Genomic DNA, 18,873 nt, shown 5'->3' with positions numbered 1-18,873 from the left:
AAATTTGTGGCTTGCTGGAGGTCATTTTGCAGGGCTCTGGCAATGCTCCTCCTGTTCCTCCTTGCACAAAGGCTGAGGTAGCGGTCCTGTTGCTGGGTTGTTGCCCTCCTACGGCCCCCTCCATGTCTCCTGGTGTACTAGCCTGTCTCATGGTAGCGCCTACAGCCTCTGGACACGACGCTGACAGACACAGCAAACCTTCTTGCCACAGCTCGCATTGAAGTGCCATCCTGGATGAGCTGTACTACTACCTGAGCCACTTGTGTGGGTTGTAGAGTCAGTCTCATGCTACCACGAGTGTGAATGCACAACCAACATTCAAAAGTGACCAAAACATCAGCCAGAAAACATTGGTACTGAGATGTGGTCTGTGGTCCCCACCTGCAGAACAACTCCTTTATTGAGTGTGTCTTGATAATTGCCAATAATTTCCATCTGTTGTCTATTCCATTTTCACAACAGCATGTGAAATTGATTGTCAAACAGTGTTGCTTCCTAAGTGGACAGTTTGGATCAGTTGTGCACTATAACTGACAACTTGCTGCATTAGCCACAATCAGTGTTGGCATCGTCCATATCTGTTTAACCCCTTAGATGCTACTGTTAATAATGACTGCATCATATACCGTATTTTTCGGACTTTCGGACTATAAGACACACCGGACCATAAGACGAACCTAGGTTTTAAAGGAGGAAATTAGAAAAAAAATTGAATAATAATTGTGGTCAATTCTGTACTGCATATCCCCTATCCTGTGTGAGGCAGTGACCCCTGTTACAGCTAGGAGGCGCTGTTTGTGCCTAGAATGCGCACAGAGGCGTATGAAGGCCATAGGTGTGCATGGCAGTCGCAGGTGTATCTGTGATTGCAATGTGAGGTAGTGACTCGTGTCACAGGTAGGGGTCGCTGTGTGTTCTCCCCAGGTTGTGCATGCAGACGGCTGAAGTCCATAGGTGTGCATAGCAGTCGCAGGTGTAGCTGTGAGTCACGGATTTCCGGTCCGGGTTTTCCATGTGGCTGAAGGCCACAGGTTTGTGTGTTAAAAGCCCTAAAGTAAAGGTTATGGGTGTGTCAGGTGAGGTGCAATGTCATGTGCAGAGCATAGGCCTGCAGAGCGCTGGCTGAGTGCATGGAGAAACAGGCCAGCGGAGCCAGCACACAGGGCAACTGAGTGGCCTGGCACCCGCAGCATATACAGCGACGCAAGTCGTCCATGGTACTGGTTTCGGATGTGGACAGTCCTGTGCCCTGAGGTGGATGTCCTGTGCCCGAAAGAGGACTAGCATGTGTAACGATTGCAAACAGGTGGATATGGTGCCTGGCTGCTATCCGGAGGATAGCCTGGGCTGTGTACAGCTGTGTGAGTAAAGAGACTCATACAGGGATGCAGGACACCCACGGGAACTAGTCAGAGGGGGCTGGCATGTGTAGTGTCTGCAACATATGAGGCTGTGTGTTATGGAGACTGTAATATGGCATGCAGTGGCCCAGGGAAACTGGACAAGGGAAGTCTGGCCTGTTTAGGGACTGCAAATCTAAAGCCATAGGTTATGTGTTGCTATGAACTGGTGTGAACTAAACACTAATAATATACACGGAAGTTATATGCATTTGTGTGAATTGGACTTTAATGCTGTGAGGAAACACACTAAAGAGACTTTTGTGTTGGAACTTTATGGGTCACTGCCTCTTCACTGCGTACGATGCTACCACAATCTCACACCTGGAATAGATGATCCCCTCATCCCCATCTTGATATGTATGGCCCCTCTCATTCCCATCCTGGCATGCATGGCCCCCTCATCCCTAACCTGGTGTATATGGCCCCTCATCCTGGTATGCAGGGCCCCATCCCCATCTTGGTATGATTGGCTCCCATCCCTATCTTGGTATGATTGGCCCCCATCCTTATCCTGGCATGACTGGCCCCCTTCCCCATCCTGGTATGCAGGGCACCATCAGAAAAACATTACAAAAATAAACCAATACACATCTTCCTGCACCCCCTCGCAGCGTCTTGTTCCGATGCCAGCAGCTGCGTTCTGCTTGTAAGCAGCGCATGGCAGGGACTTCATGCGCTGCTTACAACCAGAGGACAGCTGCCGAAATACTCACTGCTCTGCACGCTGGGGGACTATGTGCGTGGAGAGCAGTGAGTATTCATTACTCGTTAGTAGCGAGCACAGTATCAGCCACCAGCTTCCTGCAGCTGTCGAACCAGGCCGTAATCCATGTCTGGGGGATAAACAGTTTTCAACCTGGACGGTGCCAAAATGTGAACGTCCAGACTGAGTATCACTGGTGATTGAACTGCTGCGAGCACAGCCTCAGTGACTGGCGGAGACGTCATCAAGGTTACATCCAGTCACTGAGGCTGCGTTCCCAGCTGGGCTGAACTGCTGTTTTCTTGGTGAGATCCCTGCTAGTACTGTGAGAGCTGACTGGGTGTCCTAGGACCAAGAAGCTCCTGCTCTCTACCTACACTCAGCGGTCACATGGTCCAGAGGAGGAAGAGCTGTCAGTACTATATACATAGCGCTTGCTCTGCACGGCGTATACATAGATTGGTAGGATTGAAAACCGCCTCTGCTTCTCTATGGGTAGACCAGCTGTGTCTCATGCAGATGCTCTACCATGCAGTATTTTAGAACATTATTGCAGAGTAGAATGCGATCCCCGCCTGGACTTTTAAAGTCTATGGGAGGTCCAGAAATAGGTAAAGGATTATTACTAGGTATTTTTTCACTGATGCTTTTCTAATGTGAGTAATGATAAATTATGGTCTAAACCTTCCTCTACGACTCAAAAAGTCTCATGCTTACAAATATCCTACAAAAACTTATTCTGAATATCTTTAAAAAGGGAAATGATATAGACTTCCTTTAAAGGGAACCTGTCACCTGAATTTGGCGGGACCAGTTTTGGGTCATATGGGCGGGGTTTTCGGGTGTTTGATTCACCCTTTCCTTACCCGCTGGCTGCATGCTGGCCGCAATATTGGATTGAAGTTCATTCTCTGTCCTCCGGAGTACACGCCTGCGCAAGGCAATATTGAAAACTGGTCCCGCCAAATTCAGGTGACAGGTTCCCTTTAAATAACCTGCGGGAAGAGAGCCATATAAGGTAAAGTTCTTGCAATAGCTTAGTTTGGTTTCTCTGTAATATACTGATGCTGTACAGAATCGACCGAAGACATAGAAACTTCATGGGGTGGATCTCCCTCTAGTGGTTATAAAGCTTACTGGCAGGTAGATACATGTGTATGGGGAATATCACTGTGATAGATTTTTGGGCTATATACAAACCCTCACTGATGTGAGCACTGTCTGACAACCCTCAAAGTAAATATCTATAACACCGTCTGCCGTTATAACACAGACAAAAGCTTTGGAGCAAAAATAACCAGTTACACATTGCATGGCCGCAGTCCAGGAAGGACTGACAAAGGGAGAATACCTTTTACACGCACCACTTTGGTAACATGTATTATGTTCAGTATGAGTTCCTGCTATCTACTAACCAATGACAGACACTGGACTATTCTCCCACTACTGGACAGTATAGTACAATAATTGAGTTTAGAGGCACCAGATTACTAATATGTCTTTCATGATTATATGAACCTATAGCACTGGAAGAATTCTCATTGGTTGTACAAGTTATGGGCCTGACCTATTCTCCGGCTCTTTTTTTACCTAGGGATCTAATCACATATGTACCCATAACAATTATTTATTATTGTTTGTTTACTTTGATTGTAAAAATAAAAAAACATATCTTCGCCTCTCACTCCCCTCCTTCCGGCTTCTTCAGACTGTGCGGCGTCACGGCCGTGGCATGCTATTAGGGATCAGCTGACAGCGCACAGTCTGAAGAAGGCGGAGGGAGATGAGTGAGAGCCTGAGGTGAAGATATGCACTGCGCATGCCCAGGGATCCCAGGCCCGCAGTGTAATTAAAGCAGATGAGACTGCGAGGCGGAATCTCGGGCAGCGCGTCCGCACAGGCGCAGGCAGCCTGACAACAAATCAGAAGACGGGCAGCGGTAAGTGCGCATAGCCAAGGGATAACATAACAGCGTTGGCTACGGGACAGATTCAAACAACGCTGAGGAGGCGGCGCACGGCACCAAGGGGGTAGCAATGACGGCTGTGCTGCGTCCCATTACGAAGGAAAGTCCCACCTCCGGGCCGGTCTCACGGTGTGAGGGGACACATTTTATAAGTGTTAAGTTCTGCGTGTGCAAGGAGCTAAACTAAAATAGCTACCTTTTCCTTGTGCAGCATTACTGCTGCACAAGGTGGCTCTTTCAGTAACAAACGCCTGGGGGGGGACAGGTTCCCTTACATTTCAGTAGTTGCGTCAGCGTGGCGGTCGCAGGACACGTTGCCGGATACACAGCTGGGGATCAGCTGACGTTACTGAAACCCAATAACACTGGGTCATGTGTTTTGACTGTGCAGCCTGCACTTCTGAGCATCAACTGGCGGTGTTGGAGCCCAGGGATTACAGTTCAGGTGGTAGAAACATGAACGCAACAGGAGACCTGGATACTGTAGCCAACCAATTATTTAATCTGGAAGAGGAGTGGCAAATTCCTGCGAGATCCAGGCCTTGTTCATTTTAAGAAAAGTAAGCTGGTCAACGTTATCGGAGGATAGTCGCATGCGACGGTCTGTTAGTACACCACCTGCAGCACTAAAGACACGTTCCGATAATACACTAGCCGCAGGGCAAGCCAGCACCTCCAATGCATACTGGCTTAGCTCTGGCCATGTATCCAGCTTTGAGACCCAAAATTTGAAGGGGGAAGAGCTGTCTGGGAGTACAGTAAGAGGGCAAGACATGTAGTCTGTTACCATCTGACGGAAATGTTGCCTCCTGCTGACTGAAGCCGTCTGTGATGGTGTAGACATGTGTGGCGGGCACACAAAACTGTGCCACAGTTGGGCCATACTGCTCTTGCCTTGTGCTGAGGCACTGATTCTGCTCCCTCTTTGAGCAGAGCTTCCTCCACTGCCTCGACGCACTGAGCTGCTTTGTAAAGCACTAGCAGCACTGCTCTCACTTGGACTGGAGAAGATGATGGAATTCACCAGTGTGTCTTGGTACTCCCGCATTTTACGCTCCCGGTTCAACGGTGTTATGAGGCTTTGTAAGTTGTCCCGGTAGCGAGGATCTAGGAGGGTGTACACCAAATAATCAGCCGTGTCCAGAATGTGGGCGATGCGGCGGTCGTTTCTCAGGCACTGCAGCATGTAATCAGCCATGTGCTGCAGACTGCCAACTGGCCAAGAAACGCTGTCCCCTGCTTGAGGCGTGATCTCTGCCTGCTCTGCATCACCCCACCCTCGCTCTACACACTGACTAACTGACTACTGGAGAATTGTGTAACTTCCTCCTCTGGACCGATGTCTTCCTCCTCCATTGACGACTCCTCATCCTCCTCACAAACTGTCCCCTGCCTAGGCCTTTGTGAGGAACCACGTAGCGCTGACTGTCCAGAAGCTGATGGAATTGGTGACTCCTCATCCTCCACCTCTTCCACAACATCATCCCTTAGCGCTTGCAGTGTTTGATGAAGCAGGCAGATAAGAGGGACAGTCATGCTGACTAGTGCATCATCTGCACTTGCCATCCGCGTGGAATCATCGAAGGAACGCAAAACCTGGCAGACGTCCTTCATAGTGGCCCACTCAGTGGTTGTGAAGTCTGAACGGCGCGGAGTGCGACTTCTTTGCGCCTGATGCAGCTGGTACTCCATTACTGCTGGCTGCTGCTCACACAACCGCTCCAACATATGTAACGTGGAATTCCAACTGGTGAGTAGGTCACATATGATGCGATGTTCGGGAAGGCGGAATCGGCGCTGCAGAGCTGCAATGCGCGATCTTGCCATGCTGGAACGCCGCAAGTGAGCACACTCTAGGCGGACCTTGTGCAACAGTGCATCAAGATCCGGATAGTCCCTCAAAAAACTCTGCACGACCAAGTTGAGCACATGTGCCATACATGGGATGTGAGTGAGGTTGCCTAGGGCCAGAGCTGCCACCAGATTTCGGCCATAGTCACACACTACCATGCCTGGCTGGAGATTCGCTGGCACAAACCACATGTCGCTCTCCTGCTTGATGGCATTCCAGAGCTCCTGCGTTGTGTGGTTTCGATTCCCCAAAGAAATTAATTTCAAGATGGCCTGTTGACATTTGGCCACAGCTGTGCTCATGTCGGTCGTAACAGGTAAACGTTCACGGGTCCATGTGAAGGTGGACTGTCACGGCTCCTGCAGCGATGATTCTGAGGAACTTGTGTATGAGGAGGAGTCAATGCGGACAGACTGGATTCCTGCAATCCTTGGAGTTGGCAGAACACGTCCTGCGCCACTCGCACGATCTGTACCCGGCTCAACAACATTAACCCAATGGGCAGTGAGGGAAAGGTATCGCCCTTGTCCATGGTGACTGGTCCACGCATCGGTGGTGAGGTGGACCTTGCTACTGACGGCGTTCAGTAGCGCGTGTTTTATGTGTCCCTCCATATGCTTGTGCAGGGCAGGGACGGCTTGCCTGCTGAAATAAAAGCGGCTGGGCACATTGTATTGTGGGACTGCCAATGCCATCAAGTTACGGAAGCTATCAGTCTCCACCAGCCTGAATGACAGCATTTCAAGGGACAGTAGTTTTGCAATGCCAGCATTCAGAGCCTGTGCTCGGGGGTGGTTTGCCGAGACTGGCAGCATGGTGGCGCAGTGGTTAGCACAGCAGCCTTGCAGCGCTGGAGTCCTGGGTTCTAATCCCACCTTGGACAACATCTGTAAAGAGTTTGTATGTTCTTTCCGTGTTTGCGTGGGTTTCCTCCAGGCACTCCGGTTTCCTCCCACACTCCAAAGACATACTGATAGGGAATTTAGATTGTGAGCCCCATCGGGGACAGCTATGATAATGTGTACAAACTGTAAAGCGCTGCGTAATATGTTAGCGCTATATCAAAATAAAGATTATTATTATTATTATTATTATTATTAATGGCCGCCTTTTCTCCCATGCCTGTGCTACCGATGGCTGTAGACTGGGCTGGGAGTGTGAGGATGACTGGGAACGTGGTGCTGCGGGTGGAATTACTGTGGGTCTCTGGACAACAGTGCCAGAGGTTCTTTCATGGCGATCCTGTGAGGAAGCCGAACCAGCTGTGTGTGAGCTGGAGGAAGAGGCAACAACACGAGCTGAAAAGGTGGTAGGTGCCGCAGTTGGTTGGCCTAGGTCTTCAGTGTGTTTTTGTAACTCCACCGCGTGCTTGGTCCGCACATGTTTCCACATATTTGTGGTATTGAGGTTGCTGACATTTTTCCCTCTTTTGACTTTCTGATGACACACCTTGCATTTGACAAAGCAAATGTCATCTGCAACTGTGTCAAAAAAGGACCAGGCACTGCAAGTCTTGGGAGCGCCCGTTTTGGCTTTTGAAAGAGGCATGCTCCTAACGGGTGCCGAAGTGGAGGCTACAGGAACCGCAGTCTTCCCCCTCCCTCTCCCTCTTTGGCCCGTTCGGGGAATCTCTTCCTCAGAGCTGCTCCCACCACCTTCCTGTACCTCACACCACGATGGGTCAAGGACCTCATCATCTACACTACCCTCTGCCACCAACTGCTCCTCCTGGGTAGTCTCGGCAGCACAGTACGCATTAGAAAGTGGCACCTGAGTCTCATCATCAGATGCGTACTGCGGTGTGGTGACCGGAGGCACTGGCCCACCCGGCCTCTTCAGAGTCAGAGAGACAAAGCTGTTGGGCATCACTGCACACTGCCTCTTCTTCCATTTCTCCAATGCTGCTTGGCTGGCCCCCTGTTTCCTCCAAGCCAAGATATTCAGAGAACAGAAGTAGAGATGGCTCCTGTCCTGGGCTCTCTGACTGCCTGGGCAATTTGGCAGGTGGTGAAGAGACAGATGGGTGCTCTCCTGTGTTCTGTGCCTGAGAGGATGTGGCACTAATTGAAGTCGATGCGTTAGCTGCCATCCATCCGACAACGGCTTCAATTTGTTCTTCACGCAGCAGCGGTGTACGGCGATCTCCTACAAAGCTGCGCATGAAGGACTGTTCCCTGCTGAAACTGGGTGATGATGAGTCACCGGTGCCCGCAGCAGGCACAGAATCCCCACGTCCTCTCCCTGCTCCGCGCCCACGTGCCTTACTCCCTGCCCTCTTCATCTTGGTTGACTGATAAAGATAAGCAGAAAAGTACTAAGGGCTTAGTGTGCTTATTCCTGAACAGCTCCTAACAGGTATAAGAAACATTAATTTTCTAAAGTGTGGACTAGACTTTAATATGAGCTAATGTGGCCTACACAACTGTAAAGTGGTGTGTTTGGTGAACTTTATTATTTATTTATTTATTTTTTTGCAGAAATGACTACAGAGCGATGTGCACTCACACAGAGACCGTGCAGACAGCCGTAAACGGCTCTGCAAGGCCAAAAAAAGCTCCTCAATGTAATCCTATGTAGTGTTTTTCCACAATTTAGCTGGATACGGGTGGAAAGCCACTAATAGGAAATATTTGAAAAAAAGTGCAGCAGGCTGCACTAATAGCAAAAAAGGACAATGGATAGAACGGTATGAGGCAATGACACACCCTGAGCTGAATACAACCGGCTGTGGCTGCACACAGACTACAGAGCGATGTGCACTCACACAGAGACCTTGCAGACAGCTGTGAACAGCGCTGCAAGGCAAAAGCAACGTTCTCACACAGCGGTTGCTAAATTAGCCTGGGTAAAGCACAATGAAGCAAATAGCTATCTCTAAACTGGCCCTCAGTCAGAATACAGCGTCCTGTCCCTAACTGAATTCACAGCAGAGTGAGCCCTAAATGGCGGCAGCGACTTTTATAGTGCATCATGACATCATTTCAGCAGCCAATCACAGCCATGCCAGTACTTCCATACCCACCATGCAGAACAGGATGTGCCCACACTTCTAATCAGTCCTCATTGGCTGAATTCGGGCAGTTTGAATTCTGGGAACTTCCGATTCCGGTATCCGATATACGGAAAATATCGGAACTCGGCATTGGAATTCCGATACCGCAAATATCGGCCGATACCCGATACTTGCGGTATCGGAATGCTCAACACTAGTGGTGAGCATTTTGAACCCCCAAGTGCTTCACAGAATTTTATAACGCAGAGCCGTGAAAATAAAAAATCATTTTTTCCCCCCAAAAAAATATTTTTTAGCCCCCATTTTGTTATTTTCTCAGGGGTAACAGGAGAAATTAAACCCCCAAAGTTGTTGTGCAATTTTTCCTGAGTACGCTTATGCCCCATATGTTTGGGTAAACCACTGTTTGGGCGCACGTCGGGGTTCGGAAGGGAGTGAGCCCCATTTGACTTTTTGAAAGCAAGATTGGCTGGAATCAATGGTGGCGCCATGTCGCGTTTGGAGACCCCTGATGTTCCTAAACAGTGAAAACCCCTCAATTTTAACTCCAACACTAACCCCAACACACCCCTAACCCTAATCTTAACCCTATTTGTCATGATATGTACTTTTGCCCTATCCTGTATTTGAATAATATGCCATTTGATGTATGTAACTGTTCTCTGGTTTCTATTAGCTGTAATTTATGTATTTTCTTGTGCTGGGAGTTCACCTGTAACAATATGTCTCCTTCCCCCAATACTTGCAGCCCTAAGCTGTAATGTAATTAAGCTTTGTCAACATCACTAGTGAAGGAATAGCCATTCTTCCTCACAGCAGGTGGCTAGTTAAATGTACATACTAGATAGACTAAGCGGAGCCGACCAGTCTAGAATCTTCTGGTAGACCCAACCATTGAATAGAAGGTGTGACCCCTACCCCCCTTCATGGGCGGATCCCAGGAGCTCAGACAATCCATTCTTATTTTTGAGATGAGATGTGAGTTGATCCTTGAAGGAGAAGGAGTGGGGATTCTTAGCTGAGGCAAGACCCCAGGTCCATCTGGGACTGCGGAAGCGAATGGGGCGAGACTTGAGCTGAGGACTAGGGTTGAGCGAAACGGATCGTTCATTTTCATAAGTCGCCGACTTTTGGCAAAGTCGGCGTCTCATGAAACCCGACCCGATCCCTGTGTGGGGTCGGCCATGCGGTACGCGATCTTGGCGCCAAAGTCGCGTTTCGTATGACGCGTTTAGCGCCATTTTTTCAGCCAATGAAGGAGTGTGGGCAGAGTGATGACATAGGGGTTAGGGGCGTGCACGCCTATGATCATTTTAGCGCTTGTGCGAAGCAGGGATTCGCAATGTGTAAAACGAAATTTTCGGGGCTGGGACGGAGGGGGGAGGGAGGGAGAGGGAGAGGGAGAGGGAGGGAGGGAGGGAGGGAGAGAGAGAGAGAGAGAGAGAGAGAGAGAGAGAGAGAGAGAGAGAGAGAGAGAGAGAGAGAGAGAGAGAGAGAGAGAGAGAGAGAGAGAGAGAGAGAGAGAGAGAGAGAGAGAGAGAGAGAGAGAGAGAGAGAGAGAGAGAGAGAGAGAAAAAAAAAAAAAAAAAAAATCCCCATTGACGTACATAGGGTTTCGTGTTCCGGACGATCCTCGACTTTTCACAGTAATCGGCCGATTTCGCCCGACTCGACTTTTCAAAAAGTCGGGTTTCGCAAAACATGACTCGACCCTAAAAAGGTCAAGGTCGCTCAACCCTACTGAGGACATATCTCGTCGTTCGTGAGATTGTTTTGGGATCCCTTGGACTCGTTTGGACTATTGCTTTGTTAGCTGGCACAAGGATTATCCCGAATCTGTTCTGTTGGACTCGTGGAAGGACTATTGTTTCGTTTATCGGGTGCAGGATTACTGGAAAGCACCTCCAGATCTGTTTCTTTACTTGGACTTATTGAGGACTTCTCGTGGATTTGAAGGACATTATGGATATTTGATGTTGTATGCTCCCTGCTTTAATAAATCTCGTTGGATCGTCCCTCGGCCTGTTGTCCCTTCCTGCTCTGCTGTACACCCCGTCACACTATTTCCAACCCTAACCCTAATTCCAACCCTAACTCTAAGGCTATGTGTCCACGTTGCGGATTAATGTGAGGATTTTTCCGCATCGTTTTTTAAAAATACGCAGGTAAAAGGCACTGCGTTTTACCGCAGATTTCCAGTGCATTTTGTGCGGATTTCACCTGCGGATTCCTATGGAGGAACAGGTGTAAAATGCTGCGAGAGCCGCACAAAGAATTGACATACTGCGGAAAATACAACGCAGCGTTTCCGCGCTGTATTTTCCGCACCATGGGCACAGCGGATTTGGTTTTCCATAGGTTTACATGGTACTGTAAACTCATGGAAAACTGCTGCGAATCCAAAATGGCCAATCCGCTGCGGATCCACAGCAAAATCCTCACCATGGCCTCATAGCCTAAGTCTAACCCTAACCCTAGTTCTAACCCTAACCCTAGTTCTAACCCTAACCCTAGTTGAAAAATAAAAGTAGATATATTTTCTTTATTTCATACCTCCTGGTATCTATTTTGATCTGTGATTTCTGTTATGCTGTAATGTCTATTGTCTGTATAAGTCCCCTCTATAATTTGTAAAGCGCTGCGGAATATGTTGGCGCTATATAAATAAAATTATTATTATTATTATTATTATTGTCCCTACCTATAGGGGTGATAAAGGGGGGGTTCATTTACTATTTTTTTTTATTTTGATCACTGTAATAAAACCTATCACAGTGATCAAAATGTACCTGGAATGAATCTGCCGGCCGATTCGGCTGGCACACTGCGCATGCCATTTTGGAAGATGGCGGCACCCATGGAGAAGACGGACGGACACCGGGAGGGATACCGGATCTCGGTAAGTATGGGAGGGTGGGATCGGAGCACGGGGGGAGCGGACAGGAGGACAGAGGGGAGCGGAGCACATTACAGGGAGGATGCGTCACAGGTCGGATTGGCACCGACTTTCATGATGCATACGCTCTGTCATAGGCCGGGAAGGGGTTAAGACCTGTCCATTTGGGAAGAGGCTTTGTGGATCCACCTTACAAGGTAAATCCATAATAGTTTTAGCCAGTGTCATAAATCAAATTAAGAGTTATACAGACCAAAGGCTTGGGAAATTGAAACACTACCTGCACCCCTTCCAGTGCAGTGAACAGGTAACTGAAGCAGGTTATCTGATACACAGCAGACATGGAGTGTGTTTACAGGGTAATTAACAAGTAGTTGACAGTTGTTGGAAGGAAAGACTTTGACTGTGTGCATCCTCATTATCAAGGAGGCGCTAATCAATGCAAGGTGACGATACCAGACCTAGAGCAGCTGGCACAGCTCCACATCACAGTCCTCACATGACAATGGAAGTACAATATTTTCCATGCCATATCTATAAAATTGAAGTCTGACACAATCCATTGATATATCCATCATCAGGGAACATATTCGCACCCCCGGGATTAAGCTGGAAACGTTTTGGTAGTTGGCAACACACAGGGACACAATATTTCCCTGAGTTATGGATATATCATACCCATGTGTGGTATGTATAGAATGCTTGAAGGATGTGCGGCAAGAGGACTGCTATATTGTTTCTCTAGGAGGTTCTTGAGGGAAATTATGACCGATCACAAAAGATGGCCTAAAACTGGAGTAAAGTTGAATCTAATCAGCCGTCCCCAGCCTAATCCCCCTCTTACCTCAGCTGAGGGAGGAATGAGGGGTCTAGTACACCCTTTAACATTTCGTCTACCAAATAACAGCCAGACCCCAGGAGAAGCAATGAGCATTGTAGATTTGTCCATATTTCCTGCAGCGTTCTCCTCCGCGAGAAGCGCTCACTAATCCTATTCGCAAGATGCATCTTTATTTTTCCCTTTTATTTTATACTATTTTTTGCATGTATGTATTTTTATTTAATCTTTTGGTATCTTTCTAAGCACTGTACTCTTTTTTTTGTATATTAAATCTAAAATGTAATAAATGTGTTCCTTGCTGCCCTAAATGTACCCACAAACCCTGAAGAGGGTGAGAATAGCTTGGTTGTGTTACTCAGTGTATGCCAGAGTTCAAGAGTATGCATCAGGTGCCCGGGAAAGCTGGGTGGTGTGTGTACTAGTGTGTGACCCAGTGCAGGAGTCTCGCAGGCCTATCAAAATGGCGAGCGGTGTCATGGAAAAATGTGGTGTGGATGTGAGAACTGACTGTGGGGGGCGCCCAGCTCATTGTCAGCCTATTGTAACAGGTGAGCAGACGAGTGAGTGTGGGAAGCGGAGTCCCCCTGTACAGGAGCATCTGAGGCTCATGTGTCATGAGTGAGTGGTGTTCATGACTGCCAGGAACAAGTAAAAAAAAAAGTCAGACATTCAAAATCACTTTTTTGGCAGACAGTCTTCATTTAGCCATCACATAAGGCTACGTTCACACTTGCGTTGTTGGGCGCAGCGTCGGCAACGCAACGCAAAACGCATGCACAACGTAGCGTTTTGTGACGCATGCGACCGACGTTTACATGAAATTTGACGCTCAAAAAACTGCATCATGTAGCGTCGGCTGCGGCCTGACTGTTGCGCCCAAATGACGCATGCGTCACAAAACGCTTGACAACGCATACCGGCGCATGTCCATGCGCCCCCCATGTTAAAGATAGGGGCGCATGACGCATGCGTCGGTATCCGTCGACGACGCTGCGCCCAACAACGCAAATGTGAACGTTACCTATTATAGACTTGCAGTCTTTGGGGCAGGAATTTCAACTGGTATAAAAGACCACAGTCACACGTTCAGCATTTGGTCAGTATTTTACCTCAGTATGTGTAATGCAAAACCAGGAGTGGAACAATCAGAGGAAAATATAACAGAAACAGGTCACCACTTCTGTATTTTTTGGCCCACTCCTGATTTTGGCTAACAAACAAGGAGGTAAAAATCTCAGCAAATACTCGGTGTGTGCACGTGGCCTTAGTTTGCTCTTAGTTTTTAAAGCAAGTCCCAAGATTTCACAATGAAAACTTTATACCTTATAAAATAGACTAAGCCATGATGAGGTTGTCTGATTTAAAGTAAGTACACCAGTCTCATTCGGTGTGTAACACTTTAAAAGAACAAAAAAAGCAGTCTGGTGACAGATCTAAGATAAGTTTTATTTTTATGAAATTTAAAAGAAACTATTATTCTGGGAGAGACGAAGCATAAGGCTGGAGTCACACTAAACATATGAAAAATTGGTCCGAGTCTCCCTGCCAAGAGTCGCACGAGTGTCATGCAAGTACAATCTGATTTTTTACACCTAGCATCCAATTTAGGACTCATTCCAACTTGCGATGACATCGGATAAATGCAATCAGATTAAACATCAGATTGCGTTCAGACCAATGTTATTCTATCAGTGTGTTCATCTGCGGTTTTTTTCCCCAGCTCAGATCGGACTGAAAAAAAGTCACAGCGTGCTGCGATTGTAATTGGAAAGCACCCACAATAGACGTCAATGGGTGCAAGAAAATTTTAAAAAATAAAAATAAATAAATCACACAGCACTGAGACCATGCAAGTGCTGTCTGATTTTTTACACACCGATCTCCTTGGAAAAGCCGGCAATTCATGTGCCACGTACAGTAAAATCACACTGACAGGTTAAAATAGAATCAATAGAATAGAAAGTTTCCCACGGCGCTCGCGCTGACGTCACATAGGTGACGTGAGTTCATTGGCTGTGAACTCCCATGACCTGTCTGACGGCACCGTGAGTAGAACTTTCTCACGCTCGTGGTGCCGTCAGACAGGAAATAGGAGTTCACAGCCAATGAACTCACTTCACCTATGTGACGTCAGCGCGAGCGCCGAAGGGAAAATTTCTATCTATTCTATCAATCCAATTATAGGGGGACCCTACGTCATTTTTTTAGGGATCCCCATTTTAATAGCCAATAAAGGCCAATTATACAGTTGTGAGCTGATATTAATAGCCTGGGAAGCTCCATGGGTATTATTCCTTCCCAGGCTATAAACATCGGCCCCCAGCCGTCAGCTTTCCCTCTGCTGGTTAATAAAATTAAGTGGGAGACCACGCAATTTTTTTCAGAAAAATTATCTTTATTAATTAAATACATGTACAGTAAGCTTCACACACACTGCACTAACTGTATATGTCACTGACATCTATATATCTACCTATTCTATGTGTATATATTGTATGTAATCTTCTATCCTGTCGGCTCCTGCTGGGATTTCACTGTACACGGCTGCTGAATTGCTGACTTTTCTTCTATGTAATATATATATACATATATATATGTGTGTCACTGACATCTATATATCAACCTATCCTATGTGTATATATCTATTCTATTCTAACCTGTCACTCTGTGATTTTACTGTATGCGGCACATGAATTACCGGCATTTCAAAGGACACCGGTGCATAAAAATCAGACAGCACTCGCATGGTCCGGTTGCTGTGTGATTTTTTTTCTCGCACCCTTAGGCTTGCATTGGCGAGTCTCTGTGCCAATTGCAGCATGCTGTGATTTTACATAAACACGGAACACGGCTGAGAAAATAAATAAATGGTGATGTGAGCTGCCCCATAGATTAACACGGGGCAGAGTGCTATGAGATGTTTTATCGCATGGTACTCAGCCGTATTCTACGGTAGTGTGACTCTGGCCTAAGGCTTTTCCATCTTTGGAAACAGTTAAAGTTTAGTTTAGGGACATGCACATTGCATTATTCGGGTTTCTGTTCAATTAAAGAGCCATAACAGATGACAGATCATTCAGGTACGAAACACTGTGTAATAAACTGTGTATACACCAGTCAGCACGCAGTGCTATTCTAATGAAACGTGTAGAGAATATTACCAGAACATTTTCTGCTGTAAAGCGAATCTGCACACATTGTTAGGGTAGGTGCAGCCATTTAGCAATTACAGCAAATTTTTCTGCTGCAAAAAAAACAGTGTTGGCAGGAAAATCGTTGCTTAAAATTTGTGCGTTTGCATGCGTTTTTTTACCCCCATTTACATGAATTGGTGAAAAATGCTGCAGAAACAATGAAAGAACCGACATGCTGTAGAATAAAAAAAAACAAAAAACACTTGGATGGTTCAATTCCACAAGGAGAAATAAGCAGCATGTGAATTAGATTTCATAAATCTCATTCAATTTGCTGGTACTGTAAAACGCTGTGTTTTTTCTGTGACAAAAATGCAATGTTTGATCAAACCATTAATCTTCCTGATGAGTTGTGTGCTTATTGTAAATAAAGCGTGTCAGGATGGCAGCATAATTCTTTTTGATGAGTTTTTTGGGTCATTTCAGTCTACTTTCATCTTGTGTATGGACTTTAAGTGATAAGGTATGTAGCCATCAATTTATGTGAATGAAAACATTCTTTGTTGCACAAATGAATATGCTGCTAGTATAGTATACTGAAAAGTCCATATATCACGGGTCTACAAATAAAATGTGCAGTAAAGGAGAATCAGAAACCTGAGAATGTGTCATGTCGGAGAGGGAAAGTGAACAGTACCTTTCTGATACAAGCTGTACAGCGTTGATTTAGGATTTCGGCAGATACATTTCTGTATCATTTGCTCAAAACTACAAAGCAAACACAAATGTGTAACGGCACGACAGTCACTCGGTACTATGCACAGTATTTGAGGTCGCTCACAGCTTAAGAAAATGAATTGCTTCTTAAATACCCCATTCACTAAAGATGCAAAGTACATGAAATATAAAACAATAAACACACATTATATGTGGAAACAAAGGATATGTATTGGTGCAGGCAGTGTGAATGTGACTAAACACAGTGCTTCCATTATGTACAATAAAGGAGAACCCCAAAAAAGTCCACAATCTGTACATTAGATGTTAGAAGTCAGAATTACCTGGCTTTCCAATGTCTCCAGTTTTCGCTTTCGCGCATGAAGAGCCTTGCTGGGAAATGCCCAAAAATAATTGGAAGTGCCGATGCGCTCAGAATCTACCATTGCGTCATCCACTAGGCTTTGCAGGACATCCTTCACGGACATGGAAGCTGTCGGCAATCATAAATCTATTAGTCGGGGACACGTATACAGGGAGTAATGCTAATGCAACCCACTGACTGGGTATGGCTTTATTATCCCACCTACAACATGTCACAGAGAATTTTATACATTGAATAAATTTAAGGAGAATGCCAAGAGTGTGCAAAGCAGTCATCAAAGTAAAAGGTGGCTACTTTAAAGAACCTAGAATATAAAACATAATTTCAGTTATTTCACACTTTTTTGTTAAGTATATAATTCCACATGTGATAATTCATAGTTTTGATGCCTTTAGTGTGAATGTACAATACACTCTGGGAGCAAGGAAGCCTTTCTTGGAAACAGTTAATGTCACTTTTAGTGACATGCATATTGCACCATTCTTGGGCTCTGTTCAATCGAGAGGTCTTAACAGATATGACAGATCATCCAGATACAATGTACTTTGAAAACACAAGTCAGCATTCTGTGCCATGCTGATGAAACGTAAAAAGAATATTACTAGAATTTTCTATCCTGTTTTTTTTTTCCATTATTTGGATGAAATTGGTACTCTATATCAAGTTTTAATATATAAAAAAAAAATATACGAGTGAGGGTAGATAAAAAAAAATATACGAGTGAGGAGTTAAGATCGAGAAACCTGTGACCAATCTTGACATTATAGTCTGTACTTGTAATTTGAATGTTGGATGTGTGAATTTAAAGACGTGCAATTGGACCTTTTAATAACGCCACACATTTTCTCCTAACACACATTTCAGCCTTATGGACATGGTTTTATGAAATGTTTGGAGGTTTAACGTATTTTGGGCATAACTGTAGATGGATCTCATAAAACCAGGTTTAATTTTAGCATTACTCAAAAATGCTAGAATACTAGTGCCATCTGGTCTTTATAAATAATAATTTGCTATTCCTTCATCAATATAGGTGTTCTTCTGCATCTACTTTTCTGAGGTGGAGAAAATTGTTGGTTATCTTCTGTTAAAGTAAGAAAAAACCCATAATGGTCACTGAAATTAAACTTGAAACTGACAAATGGAATTTTCAATATAAATGTACTGAATACCAACTAATGAACCTCAGACATTGCTTTTGAATTATAGTTCAACACAAAAATTTAAAAACATTAAAAAAAAAACCTGGACAAAAATTATGGTACTACTAGAAAAGATGGAAAATAATTTGACCATATGATAGGGACATGTGAAATTAAAGGGAACCTGTCACCCCGTTTTTTCCATATGAGATAAAAATACTGTTAAATAGGGCCTGAGCTGTGCATTGCAATAGTGTATTTTGTGGACCCCGATTCCCCACCTATGCTGCCGAAATACGTTACCAAAGTAGTCGTTTTCGCCTGTCAATCAGGCTGGTCTGGTCAGATGGGCGTGGTGTCTTCCCCCAGATCTTGCTTAGTTTTCCGTTGGTGGCGTAGTGGTGTGCTCATGTCCAAGGTCCCGAATCCACTGCACAGGGGAGTGAAAAGAGCGCGATGTGCGCTATTTCATTGGTGATCGGTGGGGGCGGCCATCTTCCTTTGGCCGCGCGTGCGCAGAAGCGGCGCTCTGCTGGCCGCGGCTTCAGAAATATGGCCGCGGGATGCCGCGCGTGCGCAGATGGAGATCGCGGCGGCCATTTTGCTGAAGCAGAGTTCGCATTGCTCACTATACCTCTGGATAAAATCCTTGAGGGGTGTGGTTTCCAAAATGGGGTCACTTGGGAGTGTCCACTGTTTAGGCACAGCAGGAGCGCTCTAAACGCAATTCCAGCCAATTTTGTATTCAAAAATTTAAACGGTGCTCCTTTGCCGTGTGCCCAAACAGTAGATTTATCCCACAAATGGGGTATCTGCGTACT

The 18,873-nt window shown here is 46.0% G+C and overlaps 1 protein-coding gene across 1 annotated transcript in view; it reads right to left on the bottom strand.

Moving 5' to 3' along the window:
* The window catches only part of MND1 (meiotic nuclear divisions 1), a 226,310-nt gene that overhangs the window by 142,190 nt on the left and 65,247 nt on the right, over window positions 1–18,873 (bottom strand). Inside the window, exon 4 of the mRNA XM_077279358.1 lies at window positions 16,870–17,018. Coding sequence (XP_077135473.1) covers window positions 16,870–17,018 — 149 coding nt within the window. The remainder of the gene's footprint in view (window positions 1–16,869; window positions 17,019–18,873) is intronic.

Source organism: Ranitomeya variabilis, chromosome 1 (genome assembly GCF_051348905.1).
Source record: "Ranitomeya variabilis isolate aRanVar5 chromosome 1, aRanVar5.hap1, whole genome shotgun sequence".
In the NCBI taxonomy this organism is placed as follows: domain Eukaryota; kingdom Metazoa; phylum Chordata; class Amphibia; order Anura; family Dendrobatidae; genus Ranitomeya; species Ranitomeya variabilis.
This window is presented reverse-complemented; position numbering and strand designations above follow the sequence as displayed.